General features: G+C 44.3%; 1 protein-coding gene across 5 annotated transcripts; it reads right to left on the bottom strand.

Moving 5' to 3' along the window:
• Positions 1-1,277: 1,277 nt before the first annotated feature.
• Positions 1,278-12,814, bottom strand: LOC120994223 (ecto-ADP-ribosyltransferase 5-like). 5 transcript variants are annotated; one of them, XM_040422668.1, is made up of 6 exons: positions 12,719-12,794; positions 11,155-11,286; positions 9,621-9,691; positions 5,855-6,560; positions 2,797-2,829; positions 1,278-2,214 (listed from the first exon to the last, which is right to left on the bottom strand). In XM_040422668.1, exons 3-6 carry the CDS (start codon positions 9,675-9,677, stop codon positions 2,129-2,131), a joined length of 882 nt encoding a protein of 293 aa, XP_040278602.1. In that variant the 5' UTR covers positions 9,678-9,691; positions 11,155-11,286; positions 12,719-12,794; the 3' UTR covers positions 1,278-2,128. The 5 variants fall into 5 exon arrangements, with proteins under 5 accessions (XP_040278602.1, XP_040278599.1, XP_040278603.1 ...); XM_040422665.1 differs by lacking the exon at positions 12,719-12,794 and adding an exon at positions 11,384-11,499; XM_040422669.1 differs by lacking the exon at positions 11,155-11,286 and having other exon boundaries at positions 12,719-12,814.
• Positions 12,815-22,310: the final 9,496 nt, after the last annotated feature.

The raw sequence follows: 22,310 nt of genomic DNA, 5'->3' as shown, positions 1-22,310 counted from the left end.
AGCATGCATGGGATAGGCATAAGGCCATCCTTCATATAAGATAGGGCCGGGGGCTATTCATAGTATTCAGTATATTGGGCAGACTAGATGGGCCAAATGGTTCTTATCTGCCGACACATTCTAGGTTTCTATGTAAGCAGCATGAAGAAGTCCATCTGAGAAAGATGGACGAAATGTAGGAATGGAAAGATGACAAGGATGAGAGACAGACAGGGGGGAGAAGAGACAGCTAGGAACAATACAAAACAAGAGGAAGAACAGATAGGAAGGATGAGAGACAGACAAGAGGGAAAAGAGACAGAAGGGAAGGATGAGAGTCAAACAAAAGGAAGAAGAGACAGAACGGAAGGATAAGAGACAGACAAGTGGTAGAAGAGACAGAAGAAATGGATAAGAGACAGACAAGTGGGAGAAGAGACAGAAGGGAAGGATGAGAGACAGACAAGTGGTAGAAGAGACAGAAGAAATGGATAAGAGACAGACAAGTGGTAGAAGAGACAGAAGAAATGGAAAAGAGACAGACAAGAGGGAAAAGAGACAGAAGGGAAGGATAAGAGACAGACAAGAGGGAAAAGAGACAGAAGGAAAGGATAAGAGACAGACAAGTGGGAGAAGAGACAGAAGGGAAGGATGAGAGACGGACAAGAGGGAAAAGAGACACAGGGGAAGGATAAGAGACAGACAAGAGGGAGAAGAGACAGTAAGAAAAAGAGTCAGGGCTGCAGAAAGCAATAGACACAGGACTGAGGGTCCGCAGAGAGTGGAGCTTCTACTGGTGGTTCCCCACTTTCTCCTGGACCTTGTGCCCGGTGTCTCCTAAGCTGCTGGTTCTCTGGTTGACCTGGTAATAAAGACTGGTATGATGTAATCAGTGTTACAGCTGGGACACATTAGTCCTATACTGAGGACAGAAAAGACCAAGCAGCGGCCAGAGAAGATGAAAGACATCCACTACACAATGTGACACCACAGTCCTACACAAGACGGTGGTGGGGGCACCACACTGCAGGATCACCCATATGGCATCACCTCTTCACCCTGGCTTGGGGTCTACAGGTGTATACGTCCATAGTATACTGTGACTGTATGGAAGCCTACGTTTACAGGAAAAAGTAAGTGAACCCTTTGGTGTGACCTGGATTCCTGCATTCATTACTGATAAACCGTGAATGATTGTTATGTGATTCACACGATGTAAGTAATACCACACGGTTATACCACTAAACCTTCACAATCCAGGGAGAGAAAGTAAGTGAACCCTTTGGTGTGACCTGGATTCCTGCATTCATTACTGATAAACCGTGATGTGATTGTTATGTGATTCACACGATGTAAGTAATACCACACGGTTATACCACTAAACCTTCACAATCCAGGGAGAGAAAGTAAGTGAACCCTCAACATTAATAACATTTAGATCCGGTTTTAGCGGCAGGCACCGCTACCAAATATCCTGGAACTGTAGATGGGATTTTCACTATGTTGAGGAGGAATTTTGGACCATTATCCCCACATGTACACTCCAGTCATAGTGTGCCAGTTATGATGCCCCTTGGTGCCCTACACAGTAATAGTACCCCCATTTGGGCCCCACACACTATACTGCCCGCTTTGGTCTGACAATGCCTCCCTTTGTACCCCTCACAATACTAATGCCATCCTTTGGGCCCCCATACAATACTAACACCCCCTGTGGGCCCCCAAGCAGTAGCTATGTCCCCTTATACAATAGTAATGTCCCTTCTGGACTTGGTCGTGGTTGCACTTCATGTGACTGCAGTCATTGCTGTGGGCGCTAGACATCAGACATTAATTAAAATAGATCATCTGACAAATTATAAATTGCGTGACTGAAAATTTACTTGAAGAACACAGTACCCTGCGAAAAAATGTGATGTGTGAATACGCCCCTAAGGGCATGAATACATTTCCGCGTCTCCATACATTCAGTTGATCACATTGGAAACAAGCGGGGATATTGGTTGACATGTTCCTCAGATATCGATCAGCCTCTATAATCAAGTGTCCTTCAGATTAAAGTCCGTCATCATCCCCACGTGACCACTACTGACCACCACTCGTGATCTCACATCTTCCTACTGATGGTCAAGGTATCCCAACTGTGGCTTCATCTTGTAACTGAAAAGATTGCAGTACACATAGCAACCAGCAGGGGCCCAGTCACTGCTTCATAGAACTTCACCGTACTTGGAGCTGGAGGGTAAAGGAAGAAAAACATAAACCAAAAAGTTTCAGAATATAATTTTGGTCAGACAATCTGTCTACTGATATTTTTTTTGTAGTTTAGGGTATGAGTGAATTGAGTTCTTACAGCCCTTAGAGGGCATGTCCACTTCTGAACACAATTTGATTTAGTTTTTTAATATATTTCAGTCTAAAGTTTGTAATTATTGAAGGAGCTCTCTGTTTTGGACCACCCCTACCTGTTAGAAGGATCCCTTGATGATCAGATGACCACTAAGTTTTCCCTAGTGATCAGCTGTAGTCTGGGAGTAAGTATTAATTTTGCCTGCAGCACCCCCACAGGGGAGATGGAGTATTGCACAGTGTCCATTCCAATCAATGAGTTGACTGGGTAGTATAGGACAGGGCCAGTCCTCCAGAAAGATGCATCTCTGGTCAGGAGTTGATCCTGATGATCAGACCCTTCAATTAGCTCAGAATTCACTAATAGGGCGTATGGATGCGTTTTCTAGACTCTACGGCCACCATAACGTCATAATGCGTCTTTAGGGTCTGGAGCTCCGTTTTTCTGCTACAGAGCTCAATCCTCACCTGAGTTATAGACGCAGCTGCGCCTTTTGCTCCCTGAAAATACAAAAGAAACAAATGACATTCGTTCCTATTATTACAATATAAATGCAATAAAATACTTTAGTTTGTTTTATGTACATTCCATTTTCCTCTCTGGTAGCGCCCCCTGCTGTCTATTCTTCCGCCTTCTCCTGCATTCAGTGGTGGACAGACATGCTCAGTAGCTTCCCTGCTCCCCTCAGTGATGGCATAGTGATATCAAAGTGAAGCGATCCAGAGACCTTTCATTCATTCATCCCTACTTCTAAAATGTATAGAAATATATATGGCTACAACTACATCTCTCTCTAGACAGGGGAGAAGAGAGGTGTGGGGGCGTTATATACCATAGGTATCACTGGAGTCGTAGCTGAGGGACTATTTTCTAGGTGGGGCAGGAAGGGTTTGTAATGAATCTTGTGAGATGCAGTTGCTTGTCTGAATCTTATGAGTTGCTGCCCATCCACAGCAAGGGAAGAAAGTTCTGCAATAATCCACTACTAATTAATATCCTTTTTCTATTGGAAAGGAAACAATACGAAAAGTGAAGCACTGTCTATGACACATCAGGTCATATGTGGACCTTGGACAATGGTGGTAGTAGTTATGGTTTTCAAGGCTGAAGATTTACCCTTCTTATTTTTCCATCCATATAGACTCATAATTCTGTGCTGTTTATTCCACATCTTTACGGCAACTAGCTGTTTTTCTGATAAGGACCTCCAAATGCCCTGCATAGACATAAAACTGCCCCTTGCTGCCACCACTAGAGGGAGTTGTGGACCCCAATGCATACAGATATATACATCAAAAGGGTATTCGCATCCGGGACATTGATGCCATATCACTAAAATATTCCATCAATGTCAGATGGCTGCGGGTCTCAGATCTGGGACCCAGTCCTATCTACAGAACATGTTCCCAAAGTGGCTGTATTTATCTGTATGCAGTAAGCTTCTCAGCTCCCTCTAGTGGTGGCTGTATATATCTGTATGTAGTAATCTCCTGAGCTCCCCCTAGTGGTGTCTGTATATATCTGTATGTAGTAATCTCCTGAACTCCCTCTAGTGGTGTGTGTATATATCTGTATGTAGTAATCTCCTGAGCTCCCTCTAGTGGTGGCTGTATATATCTGTATGTAGTAATCTCCTGAGCTCCCTCTAGTGGTGTGTGTATATATCTGTATGTAGTAATCTCCTGCTCTCCCTCTAGTGGTGGCTGTATATATCTGTATGTAGTAATCTCCTGAGCTCCCTCTAGTGGTGGCTGTATATATTTGTATGTAGTAATCTCCTGAGCTCCCTCTAGTGGTGGCTGTATATATCTGTATGTAGTAATCTCCTGAGCTCCCTCTAGTGGTGTCTGTATATATCTGTATGTAGTAATCTCCTGAGCTCCCTCTAGTGGTGGCTGTGTATGTCTGTATGTAGTAATCTCCTTAGCTCCCTCTAGTGGTGGCTGTGTATATCTGTATGTAGTAATCTCCTGAGCTCCCTCTAGTGGTGGCTGTATATATCTGTATGTAGTAATCTCCTGAGCTCCCTCTAGTGGTGGCTGTACATATCTGTATGTAGTAATCTCCTGAGCTCCTTCTAGTGGTGGCTGTATATATCTGTATGTAGTAATCTCCTGAGCTCCTTCTAGTGGTGGCTGTATATATCTGTATGCAGTAATCTTCCTCTAGTGGTGGCTGTATATATCTGTATGTAGTAATCTCCGGAACTCCTTCTAGTAGTGGTTGTATATATCTGTATGCAGTAATCTTCCTCTAGTGTTGGCTGTATATATCTGTATGCAGTAGGCTTCTGACCTCCCCCTAGTGTTGGCTGTATATATCTGGATGTAGTAATCTCCTGATCTCCCTCTAGTGGTGACTGTAAATATCTGTATGCAGTAGGCTTCTGACCTCCCCCTAGTGTTGGCTGTATATATCTGTATGTAGTAATCTCCTGAGCTCCCTCTAGTGGTGGCTGTGTATATCTGTATGTAGTAATCTCATGAGCTCCCTCTAGTGGTGGCTGTATATATCTGTATGTAGTAATCTCCTGAGCTCCCTCTAGTGGTGACTGTAAATATCTGTATGCAGTAGGCTCCTGATCTCCTCCTAGTGTTGGCTGTATATATCTGTATCTAGTAATCTCCTGATCTCCCTCTAGTGGTGGCTGTATATATCTGTATGTAGTAGGCTGCTGAGCTCCCTCTAGTGGTGACTGTATATATCTGTATGCAGTAGGCTGCTGAGCTCCCTCTAGTGGTGACTGTATATATCTGTATGCAGTAGGCCCCTGATCTCCCCCTAGTGGTGGCTGTATATATCTGTATGCAGTAGGCTCCTGAGCTCCCTCTAGTGGTGACTGTATATATCTGTATGCGGTAGGCTCCTGATCTCCCCCTAGTGGTGACTGTATATATCTGTTTGCGGTAGGCTCCTGATCTCCCCCTAGTGGTGACTGTATATATCTGTATGCGGTAGGCTGGCTGCTGGTACCTATAATTTTATCATGTAACATACTGTATATTCAGGGAATTTGGTGCTCTGTATCAGAAAAAACAAACCTTAGACTGCTATCATTCATCAGCAAAGAGCTTTGGTCCTAAAGTGACAAGATGATTTAAGATGGAGATTTGCTTCAAAGCTAAACACTGTATATTGAAACCTCACTAATGGGCATAACTACAGTTATAGCAGCTTCTGTGTGATCCAGACGCTAATATGAACCAGGTGCCGAAATCTTGCCAGAACAGATATAGTAAACTGACTTATTTCTCAAGAGATCTCAGTATCGCATGAACATTATACTTCTTGCATCCTGCCTCCTCACCATAATCTGTCATGTTATCCTTACCCATGTTACAAGGCCTGTGTAATGGGTTGGGCATTGATTATAGGCTAGCTACCTCTACTTGGTAGCATTACCGTCAGCTTTCTTGGAAGAGAGCAAATCTGCATATCCCTTTTCCCAAGGAGCATTGAATGGCCTATAAGACCCCCAACACCTGTTCTGACACTCTCCACATGAAGAAATACCCTGAGACTTACCCCCCAAGTAGGCACAGTTGTAAAAACTGCACCTCCTATTAGTGGTCTGGAGGATGAGCCTGTTCCCCTCCTTAATGTACTTGGTGACATGAAACACTTCATCGACGGGTATGAGCACCTCCTTCTGGGATGGGTAGTGTGAGAATTTTTCTATATCTGCCCCAAAACACGTGGTAATATTGAAGAATGATGCTTGGCCAAATTGCTGGGCCTGCTTGATATCAGCAGAGCTGGAAGAAAACTGGCTAAGTCTTATAGTGGCTTGAGGGTCAGATGGCGGCTCAAACTGGACCGTACTGGTTCCTCTGTATGTAGACCATGGATTCCCATCACAGCCAGCTCGAAGCAAACTGAGAGCTCTGGTAAGATAGAAATGCCATGAGTGGAACATGAAGGAGTTGGGATGTTGTCCATATTCCCGGACAGCTCTGTTTAATTCCTTGTACAACTGTAAATCCATATAGGTATATAATAATAATGCTACCCCATATTCATCCTTAAAACCATCGGGAAGGTGTCCCACAGAAGATTTCTTTTCATTCCATGCTGCAGACGAGGTATTCCAAGCCACGTCCAGGTCTGGTCTCAACTCTCGTTCCTTCTTCATTAATTCTGGAGCTATGGACTCCATTTTGTCCAGACATCCAATGTATTGATCGTCCAATGAATCCTCATACATTTCCAGCTGCGCTCGCAGGCAGAAGACCTGAGAAGGCAGGAAAAGACATAAAGTGGGTCCATCAACAGCACATCATAAAGACCTTATCACAGAGTCATCCCCCCAGTGCTAGCCTGGTGTATAGCTATAGGGGGTACAGCAGTCACATTGGGGTCCTGGTAATTGATGGGGCTCAAAGACTCCTCTGCTGCATAAAAAGATAGACATTTGTGGCTGTTATAGATTTTGTACTAGGACCAAGTAGCTATCTCCATCTGTAGCCATGTAGTGCCAAACAGTGTCTCAGTAGTCCCATATAGTGCCATACCTGTTGTGCCTTAGCCCTTTGCTACCCTTTGTCTGGATGCTTTGACCATAATGCTCTTGAGGCCTGTGGCTTGTGCAGCCTGCATCAGACCATGTAGACCTCTTTAGGTCCATGTTCTGCCTACAGAAGACCTGCAGCTGGGATGGCAAATACTGGAGAGTGGAGCAAAGTGCTCCTTAGAACCCAGCAATGCAAACCAAATCACAAGCCCATGGCATGCATTTTTAGATCGAATCACAGGAAATCCAAGACCTTTTTTAATTTAAGATGATAGATTTAACTCCCCCTTCCCCCCCCCCGCCCCCCCAGTTTTTTTCCGTCTGCCACCTTGTAGGAATCTTTCAGAGAACACAGGCGATAATTTTTGTCTGATTCAAGGGGCGGTAATTACCGTTTTCTGGTCTGCTATTGCAAACAACAATGGGGGTTGGCTCCTGCTACAGCCAAGTGCCTAACAGTCAGACAGAGCTTTGTGGGAATGAGAAGAGAGGGGGCTGATCTCCTGGGACACAGCAGCTTCGACTGTAATCAGAGACTCTCATGACAATCAGATTTTCAGACGTTTTGCAGTAAACAATACAGAAATGTCACCAAACCCTGATACTGGCAAAGACAAAGGGATCTTTGAGATGGAGTCAGGCTGCCCCGATGGATATAAAGGCTCTTGTTGTCTGTAAGCCGATGCATGCAGATCATTCATATAAAGGGCATAGCTATGGACTGGGCACCAGACTCAGATGTCTGATGGGACCAAAGTCCACCAGAAACCAGTCTAGATGTAGTGAAAGGGCACATGTGTACCTGAGTATATGTGTTACATATGTTTGTGTGTGTAGTAAGTGTGTTTAACCATGACCAGACAATTTTGGGCCTTAAAGGGGTTTCTGAGATTTTCTTACTGATGACCTATCGTACTGATGACCTACAGTACAGACCAAAAGTTTGGACACACCTTCTCATTCAAAGAGTTTTCTTTATTTTCATGACTATGACAATTGTAGATTCACACTGAAGGCATCAAAACTATGAATTAACACGTGGAATTATATACATAACCAACAAGTGTGAAACAACTGAAAATATGTCATATTCTAGGTTCTTCAAAGTAGCCACCTTTTGCTTTGATTACTGCTTTGCACACTCTTGGCATTCTCTTGATGAGCTTCAAGAGGTAGTCCCCTGAAATGGTTTTCACTTCACAGGTGTGCCCTGTCAGGTTTAATAAGTGGGATTTCATGCCTTATAAATGGGGTTGGGACCATCAGTGGCGTTGAGGAGAAGTCAGGTGGATACACAGCTGATAGTCCTACTGAATAGACTGTTAGAATTTGTATTATGGCAAGAAAAAAGCAGCTAAGTAAAGAAAAACAAGTGGCCATCATTACTTTAAGAAATAAAGGTCAGTCAGTCAGCCAAAAAATTGGGAAAACTTTGAAAGTAAGGGCTATTTGACCATGAAAGAGAGTGATGGGGTGCTGCGCCAGATGACCTGGCCTCCACAGTCACCGGACCTGAACCCAATCAAGATGGTTTGGGGTGAGCTGGACCGCAGAGTGAAGGCAAAAGGGCCAACAAGTGCTAAGCATCTCTGGGAACTCCTTCAAGACTGTTGGAAGACCATTTCAGGGGACTACCTCTTGAAGCTCATCAAGAGAATGCCAAGAGTGTGCAAAGCAGTAATCAAAGCAAAAGGTGGCTACTTTGAAGAACCTAGAATATAACATATTTCAGTTGTTTCACATTTGTTTGTTATGTATATAATTCCACATGTGTTAATTCATAGATTTGATGCCTTCATAGTCATGAAAATAAAGAAAACTCTTTCAATGAGAAGGTGTGTCCAAACTTTTCGTCTGTACTGTATCTACCCATTTCCCCCACTGATCAGCTGCTTGAGAAGGCAGCAGCGCTCCTGTGAGTGTCGCAGCCTTCTCTCTCCTTTTTCTAGGGCGAGTGACGATACGTTCATCAGTCACATGGCCTGGGAGCAGCTGAGCCCCATTGAAGTGAACAATACCAAGCACGGCCGCTATACTATGTACTTGGTAAGCTGCAAGAAAGCAGCGGTGCTCACAGGAGCCTTCTGAAACAGCTGATTGGCGGGGATCCCGGGTGTCAGACCCCCACCGATCAGATACTGATGACCTATCAAGAGGATAGGTCATTTGTAAAAAAAAAAAAAAATGGAAAACCCTTTTAACCCTTTTCCAATATCTTCCGTATATGCATGGTGGATGTCGGGTCTTTAAAGACAGTGCCCACTCTGGAGCTGCAAGGGTGCTACAGCCAACGGGTGCCTGCTGATCTACATAGCAAACATCCACCATGCAACCATGGAATGTGGTCATTTACAATAACTGTGGTGGCGCATGCACAGTCACTCTCCAGTAGAAGAGGCTTTGCGCTTGCGCCTCTACCCAGAGCATCTGCACTGGTCAGGGATGGCCGATATATATTTGGCCCTGTCAATCAAGCAGCGGGGACAGCCCTTCATAGGTGTAGAACTCCGGTTGATGAGACGAATCGACTTGTATGAATCGATTTGCTCATTTCTAGAGGCAAAGAAGGCTTCAAAATAGGAAGAATATGAAGAAGATGGACACAAGGTAAAACAAAATCTCACTGTCGTGTAGCAAAGGTCTGTGTGAATCCACCACCTAATGCAACAAAGGAGTCCTGCCCAATATTACACAGAACAATAGGCTCCTTTCATGAAGACGACTCCATCATACTCATTAGTGATGAAAGAAGTCTGACAAATCCTATTACTATTATCATACCTGATCAGTTATGAGGAAAGCCAGCCAGAAGCAGAAGAGCAGCGGACGACAAGTCATGGCTGGATGAGAACCTACAAGAAACGCATGGAGTCACCAAAATCTAATCAAGAGAATGTACAGATATATGTATAATATACATGAGACAGAGAGACATGGGGACTATAGGTCTCATGAAATGTCACTACTACATTGTTCCTAATGACAGTAAATGTGACAACCTGCAAGTAGCAACATTTACTATGTTCATCTTGCAGGGCTACTTGTCACTGTGTAGTCCTAGACACTGGTTGTAGCTGGCCAGCTAAGACCTGTCCTAGGTTGCTAATATAGCTTATATGTTTATACACCTAGACCTGCCAATAACCATAATACAATTCCTATGTTTGTGTGTTAAAGACTAGCAGAGTTATTTACAGTGACTTCATGTTTGGATGTCATATAACTGTTATATATTGTGTTCACAGAAGCAGAAAAGATAAAATGCCTTTAAGATTCATTAAATAATGTAAGGTAAGCTCAGTGACACAGCAGAAACAACATAAAGCATACAGTTAAACTGTTGTTGCTGGGCAGGAGACCAATCACAGCCAGCCTCACACACAGCCTGGGTGGGAAATTCCCTAGCAGGAGCTGCTAGAAATTATTATTCACCAAAGAGAGAAGCTGAACAGACATTCACTCCACTAAGAGCTGTATTTTATGGAACAGAGAGGCCAAAATAGGTATTTAAAACAGTTATATAATGTTCCTACTGTTAATATAGTGATTAGAACTGTATACTGAACCAGTTATATGTGTGTTTACTTACAGTTCCACCAATTGCAAATTCAATTGCAAACTACAAAGTTCACAATCCAAATTCAAATTCCATATTGCAATCCAAATTGCATACAACCATACCAGATCATACTCAACCAATCTGCAAATAGTTACTGTTAACTGCATATTGCAAATTGCGACGAAATTCAGCAAGTGAACTATTAGTTAGACCTCAGATATACCTCTCAGAGAGATCATAAAGTGCTTAAATAACTTAAAGTGATAGTACAGATACTCAAGAGAGAAATATATCCACCATTTTATGTTGAATGACAAGATTGTACAGTTGAACCACCATCTTATGCGTACCGCCATTTTGTGATATCTTTTCAACACGTGTTTTGTACATGGACTATCTGCTGCGGAGGTGGCAGTGTTATATGAGGAAAAGTTGAAGTTAATAAAGAAGTTATTTCAAGCATTTGGTGCGCTCTTTAAGCCTACTGTTTCCATAGAACAGCACTAGAGGAATTACAGAGTAATAGACAGTCTGGTTAGACTAAAAGTCAAAGATATCAAAATTCTTCTACCTTCTGCCACAGCGCAAAAGGCTCTTCATAGTGCTGTGCCTTCCACAGTGGTGATATATATGACAGAGAAGTCTGAGAGACAGACTGATTCCAGGAAAATAAGAGACAGACAGGAGGAAGAAATGACAGACAAGAGCCAGGGCTGCAGACAGGACTGAGGCTCTGCTGGTGGTTTCACCACTTACCCCTAGATCTGGGGATGGGATCTCCTCAGCTTACTCTCCGTTGATCTTTGATTCTCTGTACGAGCTGGTAATAACAATGACTGGACTTTCCTCCTCGTCGCTGAGACGCTATAATTAGCCTCCATATAACAGCTGGCGTCAGAAAAACACGACATGTCAGAGTAAAGTTACATTGTGAAATCCAGGGTTTTTTCTACACATCAGAATGACCAAAAGAAAAGGAACTGACCATCAAAGAAGCAAAAAGTTACCAAATGTCAATCAACTATAATAAAAATACATTTCCATGTCATGCAGACGACAGCGACTGTGGGTTCGGGTGTAAGCAGCTGTCCAGCAGAAAGGGGACGTTACAGCTATAAATAGGGCTTTGTATGCCTCCCCTAGAAGAAATGTCACCTCCAGACTCCTGCGTTTTTTGTCTTTTTTTTCTGGGGATCGGGCAATGCCTGATCTTCTGATTTCATAAAAAATAAGTCATGAAAAGTTTTGTATTTAGTGTTAGCAGGAAGACGAGCCCAAGATCATGTATAGAAAGATGAAGGTCTGATTCATCCACTTCTACCCAAGTGACCCAATTTCTCAATCTGTCTCTGTTATGGTCCTCACCAGACAAGTAGATACTAGAGCTGGACTTGGTCTGTCTCTGGCTACACTGACGTCTAACTTGCTGTATTTTATATATATATAAAACAGGGAGGAACATGAAACAGATAATGTAGTGGAAAGAGAACAATTTGATATCAATTTCAGCTGCTCATATCTGAAGAGATCTGAGCAATGTGGTGTCTCAGTTGCAACTTTCAGAATCTGTGAGAATGGAGCCTCCATCAGGAATTAACACATAAGATTAGCAGCAAGATGGGAAGTTCAGGATCTTCTTGAGACAAATGAAAATGTTAAGATCAAGAGGTTCTGTTCCCTCAACAAAATGGATTGTCCTCTGGCAATAGCTGATCTTTCATAAACTTGGGAGAAAATCCTCCACTTCATCTTGTTCCTTTAGTCCTAAGGAAAAATGCAGACAAGGAAATAGAGGCCATCTTTGCAATGCAGCAGGTTTGGACCCTCTGTGCCGTTGAACAGCTTTGCCCTCAGGCTACGCTTGAGGAACCTAAAGGTACCATATATACCAAAGGAAGGCTGTCATAGGCTGAGGACAGACTAGCCTATTCACATGATGGCCCTTTAAAAGCCAGGGAAAGTGCACACACCCTATGGAGCCCAGCAGAAGAAGGAGGCAGGAGGGGTGTGTAATGCAGCAGGAGGGGTGAGTAATCAGGTGCTCACGTCTGCTGAAAGAGGAGAGATGAGTCCTCTTCTTAAGTCCACACTATAGATGGAATCTTTAGAGAAGATCTGGCATGTTGATGTTCTCAGCAGGCTTAGAAGAGCTTTCCTCCAGGCAAAATACCTTCCAATGCACCAAGCAAAACAATTTTCTTCCAACCTTCTTGACAAAGACTGGAAACCCGAAGTAGAAGTTGAGAAACAGTGGTTTGAGATATGAAATATGGAAGGAAATGAGTATACAAAGAGACAATGTAAGTAAGGCATAACTTACTGAAATAAAGGATTGATCTGCTTCAAAAGGACCCAAAAACTGAGGAGAAAACTTGTAGGTGTATTCTCAAATGGATGTTCTCTTTATACGAGAAGTCACTTGAATCAGGCAAAATTTAGTGTCCAGCCAGATCTGGAGGAAGTCCTTGAGAGTAGAATCAGCAGCTGGCACCTCAAAGGAAACAGAAAGAAGGAGTGGAATCTGCAGTTGTCTATATAAGATGTACAATAGAATGGAGAATTGCCAGTAGACTTGCCTATAAGAGATGGTGGTTAGAAGACAATTCAGGCCAGGGAAGCAAAAGCACCCATCCCAATCATTAAGAGGAAAACAGATGAAATGGCGCAGATATTTCTCCAGAACTTGATCAATAAATTCTACCAGTCCGTTGGACTGAGGATGATATGATTGATCTCCTTGATCAAAATTTGCTTAAAAAACAAGTTGGCAGTAAGAAGACAGTTTAGAGGGACAAAAGGAGTCATCTTGCAGACATGGTCTACAACCACCCAGATCATACTACAAATGGAGTATGGAGGCAAATCAGTGATGAAATCCATTGCAGTATGTTGACACAGAGAATCTGACAAGGACAAAGGAAAGAGAAACGCACAGGTTTTTGCTGCGAAGACTTGTTTTGTGTGCAATTGGTACAGGTGGCAAAGTGTAGGCCACCAAAACTGTTCAGAAATTGTATTTAATGTCATGCGATTGTCAGCCATTTATGGCCATAAGAGAGTTTCCTTTTCTCAGCAGATTTTCCTCCAATAGAATAATTTCTCTTGGCAGGGTAGAATGCCTTCGAGAAGACACCAGAACATGTCTGAGTGTTACCACAAGAGCTCTTCTTGGTCACCAGCTCCAGCTCCTATGGAAGATGCATCTACCACCAGAAAGAACTGTCAGGTGAAGTCAGGAAGATGCAAGATGGAAGCAGAGGAGAAAGATTTGTTTTAGGGCTGGAAAGCAGCCTCAGCTGGAGGAAACATCCACATGAAACGGGTCCATTGGTGACTTTCTGTGGAAAATCAGCAGCATATTTGTTGAATTCTGCAGCAGAAAAATGTGAAGCATAAAGTAAGGCCCCTGGTCTACTCCATCTACTGATGGCTTTTTTTTATTTACCCTAATGGAAAACTTATACATTTTGCTTAGCAATGAACATAAATCAAAAAGAGGTATTTAAATCACAAAAATAAATATATTTTTACAAAAATAGAAAAATAAATATGTATAAATGTCCCACCTTCCCAACTACCCCCGTTCCACTACTCCTAAACTCCACAACTTGCTCATTTTAGAAATATTGATAAAAAGTATTTACATCCCAAAATTACTCTTCCTCTGACCAAACTAAAAACTCATTAAAAAAAATTGCAAATGGGAGGAGGCGATAGATGAGTCAGGAGGCTGGCGTGATTGACTTGGGCCACTGCTGGTTTAGGGACTGTGCGAATCAGGAAAAAAAGAACTCTAAATTTGTAAACCAGCAGTGAGCAGGAGTTGAGGGATAGTAAAACTAGCAGGTTGGTCTAGGAGCAGATGGACATAACCCTGATCTTGGGGAAGGAAGGAAAAGGAGCATCCTGCAAACCAGAGACTGAACAGAGATTGCCTCCAAGTGCAGCATCTGGGTTTGGGGTGGCCCCAAAGCTACTCTGGGTGCCTAAGGGTACTTTCACATTAGCGACAGGTGACTCCGGCAGGCCGCTAGTTCACGTGTGCCCCCGGACTGCCGCTCCATCCCCATTTACCATAATGGGGGAGGGGGCAGAGTTCCGGCGGCAGCACGGCAGTGCACGGCGAGAGGCAGCAGCCACCAGTAGCATAGCAACAGTGCTACTATAATAGCCCAAATATACAGTTGCAAGAAAAAGTATGTGAACCCTTTGGAATGATATGGATTTCTGCACAAATTGGTCATAAAATGTGATCTGATCTTCATCTAAGTCACAACAATGTTGTGTTCAATAAAAACATGGTAACATGTAATTCTTTGTGTGTTATTAGTTTAAGCAGACTGTGATTGTCTATTGTTGTGACTTAGATGAAGATCAGATCACATGTTATGGCCAATTTGTGCAGAAATCCATATCATTCCAAAGGGTTCACATACTTTTTCTTGCAACTTTATATATAAGAAAATAAAGTGTTGGGGGGCCAAGGACTAGGATAATGTATATCAAATCTGTAAACAATCACACCACTAATATCTTAAGCCTTTACAGTGATACATAATATAATCACCCATTATGTTAGGGATATCCACCTCAGGAGAGCCACGTACCCCGACGTGCGTTTCGGCGATGCCTTCCCCAGAGGAAGGCATCGCCGAAAATAATACAGGCAAGGCACTGAGGTGGCTTCTCCAGTCTCCTCCTTGACAGAAGAAGGCTCTGTCCCAAGGAAAGGCCTTAGCTATCTGACCTTCTCTCTCTCAGAAGGCTGGCCCTCTGGTCAAAGGGCTGGTGACCCAGGGCCTGTGGCAGAGGATCTTGTCACAGCATCTACTTATGGTCACTCATGAAGTCTGGCATAGTCTCTTCTACTAAACACTGGTACCTATCTGCCAACAACTAGGGTCTCTGACTGCTCTCCTTATATACAGTTTCTAACAGAACTAGAACCTTCTACACTGCTCAAAAAAATAAAGGGAACACAAAAATAACACATCCTAGATCTGAATTGATTAAATATTCTTCTGAAATACTTTGTTCTTTACATAGTTGAATGTGCTGACAACAAAATCACACAAAAAAAAAAATGGAAATCAAATTTTTTAACCCATGGAGGTCTGGATTTGGAGTCACACTCAAAATTAAAGTGGAAAAACACACTACAGGCTGATCCAACTTTGATGTAAACAAGTCAAAATGAGGCTCAGTAGTGTGTGTGGCCTCCACGTGCCTGTATGACCTCCCTACAACGCCTGTGCATGCTCCTGATGAGGTGGCGGACGGTCTCCTGAGGGATCTCCTCCCAGACCTGGACTAAAGCTTCTGCCAACTCCTGGACATCTGGGACGTCACGTTGGTGGTTAGAGCGAGACATGACGTCCCAGATGTGCTCAATTGGATTCAGGTCTGGGGAACGGGCGGGCCAGTCCATAGCATCAATGCCTTCGTCTTGCAGGAACTGCTGACACACTCCAGCCACATGAGGTCTAGCATTGTCTTGCATTAGGAGGAACCCAGGGCCAACCGCACCAGCATATGGTCTCACAAGGGGTCTAAGGATCTCATCTCGGTACCTAATGGCAGTCAGGCTACCTCTGGCGAGCACATGGAGGGCTGTGCGGCCCTCCAAACAAATGCCACAACACACCATTACTGACCCAATGCCAAACCGGTCATGCTGGAGGATGTTGCAGGCAGCAGAACGTTCTCCACGGCGTCTCCAGACTCTGTCACGTCTGTCACATGTGCTCAGTGTGAACCTGCTTTCATCTGTGAAGAGCACAGGGCGCCAGTGGCGAATTTGCCAATCTTGGTGTTCTTTGGCAAATGCCAAACGTCCTGCACGGTGTTGGGCTGTAAGCACAACCCCCACCTGTGGACGTCGGGCCCTCATATCACCCTCATGGAGTCTGTTTCTGACCATTTGAGCAGACACATGCACATTTGTGGCCTGCTGGAGGTCATTTTGCAGGGCTCTGGCAGTGCTCCTCCTGTTCCTCCTTGCACAAAGGTGGAGGTAGCGGTCCTGCTGCTGGGTTGTTGCCCTCCTACGGCCTCCTCCACGTCTCCTGATGTACTGGCCTGTCTCCTGGTAGCGCCTCCATGCTCTGGACACTACGCTGACAGACACAGCAAACCTTCTTGCCACAGCTCGCATTGATGTGCCATCCTGGATAAGCTGCACTACTTGAGCCACTTGTGTGGGTTGTAGACTCCGTCTCATGCTACCACTAGAGTGAAAGCACCGCCAGCATTCAAAAGTGACCAAAACATCAGCCAGGAAGCATAGGAACTGAGAAGTGGTCTGTGGTTACCACCTGCAGAACCACTCCTTTATTGGGGGTGTCTTGCTAATTGCCTATAATTTCCACCTGTTGTCTATCCCATTTGCACAACAGCCTGTGAAATTGATTGTCACTCAGTGCTGCTTCCTAAGTGGACGGTTTGATTTCACAGAAGTGTGATTGACTTGGAGTTACATTGTGTTGTTTAAGTGTTCCCTTTATTCTTTTGAGCAGTGTAATAGGAGGGCTGGAGTGGAGACCTACAGCCTAAACAGAAACATTGTTACAATTTCAGTCTGTCATAGACTTGTACACAGTTTCAATGCAGGTTTGTGGGAATGACTAAGCAGTTTTTTTTAGAGCTAAACCAGACAGTCAAAAGGTCAGTGTGTCGTTTTTTTCCACCTCCAAAACATTGCATATTCCCATATAGTAACTGTGGAAGATTTCTAACTTCTCAGTGCATAGGCATAAAGTCCTAAAGTCTCTTGGTATTATATGTCTGTGCATTAACCCTTTCCACAGTCCACTGCTGATATAGTGCAAAAACAGTGCAAATGAACAGGATATATTACAATTAACATTTAAAATGTAGTTCAACAATATAAAACAGTTTATGTGCACACAACAGAGTACATCGAAGTGCAAGTAAAACCTTCCAAATGCAGTAAAGTAGTACCTTTATGGCTTTACACAGTAACAATAGGGGCAAATGTCTACAAAAGTCCATGGTCCAGAGTACCAATGTACAGGGCGCCCCACAAGTCCAGGCAGAGGGTTTGTAGAGAAGAAGACTGCCACCACAAGGGCTTTACTAGGGTGAGGGACATGCTGCTGGTGCTGTTATTTCTGTTTCTCATGCTGGTAATGTGGCCACTTTTGGCGGTCCTTCTAGTCTTGAGGGCCCTCCTCTGTATCCTTGCTAGGGATAAGAGTGGACTCCTCCTCTGCTGCTCTTCTTGTGCATCAGGGAACCCAGCCAGACTTTTTTTTTCACAATAATTTCCTTAAGATCTATAAAAAATCATTATTTGCAGAAAACAAAACAGTGAAAATAAAAATCTGTGCATGTAAAAACCTTTGGATGGAGAATAAAGCGCGGCTCATTGTGATGACGGGATTGGAGAGAAAGGACCCAATTGGTTTAGGAAACAATCTCTCATAGACTCTCCACCTCTCCTTAGGTCTTGTTCTAGAATGAAAACCAGAAACTTGTCAAAACTGTATTCGTCATTTTTATCATTGGGGTAAGTTATGCCAATGAAATGCAATTGCTACTAGAGAACAACCACCTGTCCCATAGACAGAGAACCCGTTAAGTGCAGACCTGTGCACATATGGAACGTTTGCATTGTCCTTTTCAGCCGTGCAAAACAGCAATGCCATCTGAACAAGGCGGTGTACCCATGCCACATTGATCCCTGTAGGTGAAGAGAATTATAGCTGAAAACAACATCTTGAACAGCAGGAGACTCACAGATAACCCCTTGCTCTGACTTTGAGAGCCTGCCTTGGTCCAGGTACAGTGCCTTGCTTTGCTACCGGTCCGTCATTGTACACAGCTCAACATCCATATAATTAAAAAGTCTCTAGATCTTTGCTGACCTCAAATGTTCATATCGATACTATGTGCATGGAGCCCGGGGCAGGGGCGGGGGAGTGCAGAGAAGATGGGAGTGGTGGTAGTGGCGAGGATGAGAGTAGTAGTACCAAAGGCGGTGGTCCTCACTCTGGCAGTCCCTGGGCCATGCAGAGATGGGAGGGGCACAGTCTTTCTTTCCCTCAGGCATACTCTGGTTTTGGGGCTCCTGTCTGGTGTCAGGTGGGGTGCCCTTGATGTCAGTGGAGTCTTATAGGGTGCGAGGAAGGGTTACCTTACAGTGGGATACAATACAGTGTTGTAGTAAGCAGATGTCGATGTGATGATGAAGCTGGTTTGTAGGTAACAGTTTAACAAGCAACAGATTACAAATACACGTGCTAGCAGAGGTGGGCACAATTCTTATCACACACAGTTAGCTTTCCCAAGGCGGAGTATAGGGGGTGCAAACAGTATAAAGTTCTCCTCTGAGGTCTCTCTCTCTAGATATCCTGCACAATTTTCACAAATTTGGCCAGGGGTGCAGTTCTCCAACAGATGGCCAGTCTGTTTCTTTGATATGGTAAGGGACCTGAGTTTTATCACCTTAACAACATGCAGGGAAATCTATAGCCACATGCATGTGTTACTGTTATGGATCATCGTAGTGTGGACCCACGGTGCCAAATAACTGGTTTAGCTTTGGTCTAAACCCTAAGGGTATTATTTTGGCTCTTCTCTGGTATTCACCCTTTAAACCCCTGTAGAAGGATCTGGACTTTTTTGAAGGGGAGCAACCAGACCAGCGCTGGCTCGGCTATTTCCGTCTGCCCCATAGAAATTAATAGGAACAGGGGCCGCGCATGCACGGTGCGCCCCCCTTCACTTCTATAGGACCAGTGCCACAGCTCTCCTCGCTCCTGTTCTCGTGGTAGGTGCGGATCCCAGAGATGGGACCCGCACCAATCAGACAATGGGGGCATATCCTAGCGATATCCCCCATTGTATGTGATGGGAATACCCCTTTAAAGAGAGACTTAAATTGAAAGCTGAACTGTGAGGTCAGGAGAACACAGGCAGGAAGGGGACATGGCAGGAATACAGATGCTAACAACAGTGCAAGGGAATCGCTGAAGCACAAGTCTTTTAAACACTTTGCTGGTCACAAAGAACCTTAAAGAGGTTATCCAACTCCTATAATGACCCCCCTAATGCCTGGGGCCCCTCATATAGGTTATTCTTACCCCATTCCCAGGCACCTGCGTCGCTCCTGCTCCCGGCAAGGCCGCCGCTGCATCTAGCGGGTGACGCTAGGGAGGCTCGTCCCCGTTGCGGCCTGCTATTGGCCGCGACAGGGAGATGCAGTGGCGGTCGTGCGAGGAGCAGGATAGTTCATCAAAATCAGATCGGTGAGGGTCCGACTGCTGGCACCCCCTCCAATCAGCTGTTTGAAGAGAAAGCAGGGCTCGTACGAGCACTGCCATCTCTGCTCTATTTTCCTACTCGCCACAGCAATTGCAGTGGTGAGCAGGTGTAATTACAAGTATGGCGCCCCCATTTGCAGTGGCCGGGTTTGGGGTGGCCCCAATGCTATGCTGGGTTCCCCCGGACACCGTCGAGGTTGGCTCTATGCACCCATGTCGAAAACATGGCGGAGGATAAGGGTCAGTTCACACGGCTGATTTCTAAAATACGTGTAAAAAATCTGTGCTGAATCCAAGCAGATTTCTCTGCCTTAAGATTAGGCGCGTTTTTTTCATGTGTATTTTTCTGCTTCCCATTAATTACAATGGGATAATCAGCGCTGATTCTGCCCCAAGATAGGGCATGCTGCTTTTTCACACGTGTAAGAAGGAAGCAACTGCTGGCTCCCACTGCAATAAATGAGAGGCAGTGTGAACTGACCCTTATAGGAAACGCAAACATCACAAACATAATTAATACAAAAACACCTACAGTATCTACACGTTCCTCTTCCCACTAGATGAAGGGAGAAGAGGCTTAGGGAGAAATGACTGCACTATTGTTTGATGCAAACAGTAGATAACCAGTCAACAATAGAGATGAGGATTACACGAGAGCGAGTCAAAAATTATCCGCACTCTGGCAGTAGAATTTACTTTAATCAGCTTTCAGAAAAGACAAATACCGTATTTTTCGCTTTATAAGACGCACCTGATGATAAGACGCACCTCGATTTTTGAGGAGGAAAATAAGAAAAAAAATATTTTGAACCAAAAGGTGTGCTTTTGGTGGGTTTTGAACTACTGGTGGTCTATGGATGACATTATTATGGGGGATCTGTGGATGACACTGTTAAGGAGTGGATCTGTGGATGACATACTGTTATGGGGATCTGTGGATGACACACTGTTATGGGGGCATCTGTGGATGACGCACTGTTATGGGGGCATCTGTGGATGACACTGTTTTGGGGGCATCTGTGGATGACACTGTTATGGGGATATCTGTGGATGACACTGTTATGGGGGCATCTGTGGATGACACTGTTATGGGGGCATCTGTGGATGACACTGTTATGGGGGGATCTGTGGATGACACTGTTATGGGGGATCTGTGGATGACACTGTTATGGGGGATCTGTGGATGACACTGTTATGGGGGTTCTGTGGATGACACTGTTATGGGGGGATCTGTGGATGACACTGTTATGGGGGGATCTGTGGAAGACACTGCTATGGGGGTATCTGTGGCTGACACTGTTATGGGGGGATATAGCATCTTATGCTATATATGTCTCATCCACAGATCCCCCCATAACAGTGTCGGTTCTGTCTTCATACACGTTCACACATTGTGCAGTCTGATATTCAGCATAAACCATTCCTGTCTTCCAAATAAGAGGACTGTTTTCTGTAGTCTAACTTGTTTATTGGTCAACAGGATTGTGAATTGATTGGTAAAACTACAAGAATACAAAAACTTGTATAAGTATAACGTAGTGTACGGGGACTGTAATACCCGTCACTACCAAAGTGTCATTTGGTGTGCTGTCGTCCCTCCTTAATTATGGGAAGTTGCTATATGTCAGTTTTATAGAATGTAATGTAATGTGTGTATTTCCCTGTTACTGAAACTTGCATGTACAGGCCTGCTAGGGGTGTCATTCCTACTTCTAGTCCATAGAGGGAGCTAGGGAGCCCTAGTTTATATAAGGCCCAGTCAGAGAAGTGCAAGGCAGACGGAGTCTAGTGTCTGTAATCTACAGTTGGAGATTAGACAATGTCTGAGACAAGTCCAGGCCTGAAGCCTGCTGTTCAGGAGAAGATTCCCTCCTGAATTCCCATGTGCAGAAGCAGGAATATGTTAGACCAAGAGCCTGAGGAACCTTCCAGAAGCTAAGAGAGACAGAGGCAAAGATCAGGAAAGCCAGAGGTACTGAGAGAGACAGAGGAGGTACTTATAAAAGCTATAGCCAAGGATATAAAGCCAGAAATGGGTTAATGGGCCTTGGTGAAGAATTGCTACATTCCAGGATCAGACAGAATTAGAGTGCAAGCTCCTGTGCTGCAAGTCCTGTGTTTAACACTCTGTAATTACCCTGCTGTACTGAATTGCCTGCATCGACCGAATTGCAAAATCGACTGTATGCTGAGGAACTGCATTTCCTTCATTGTCTCTGCTTGGAAAACCTACTAAAGTTTGAGTTCTGTTTTAAGACTACGTTTCCTCAATTTATTCCTGCATCCGCAAACGGCGTGCCACCGTTTCCTTGGCACTGGCGTCACGAACTATTTCTACCTATACCTGCCCTTGCAGAGAGTCAGCTGTACCAGGTTAGTGTATATTGCACTACATCACCCAGAAACACCTACTACACACAACTTGAGTACGCTGCACCTCTCTTTTGGCGTCACGAACAGGATACGCACGCTTTCTAGTGCAAGAAGCGTGAACTTTGTGCCTTATACCGTTGCCCTGTGACCAAAGTGACAATTTTCCTGTTTTATTCAAGTGGACTTTGTGGACTGAAAATCATACCCAAAGTGTACCAAAAACCTCCAAAAAGCGCTGTGCAGTGTTGCGCTATA

Source organism: Bufo bufo, chromosome 3, assembly GCF_905171765.1.
Source record: "Bufo bufo chromosome 3, aBufBuf1.1, whole genome shotgun sequence".
NCBI classification, from domain to species: domain Eukaryota; kingdom Metazoa; phylum Chordata; class Amphibia; order Anura; family Bufonidae; genus Bufo; species Bufo bufo.
This window is presented reverse-complemented; position numbering and strand designations above follow the sequence as displayed.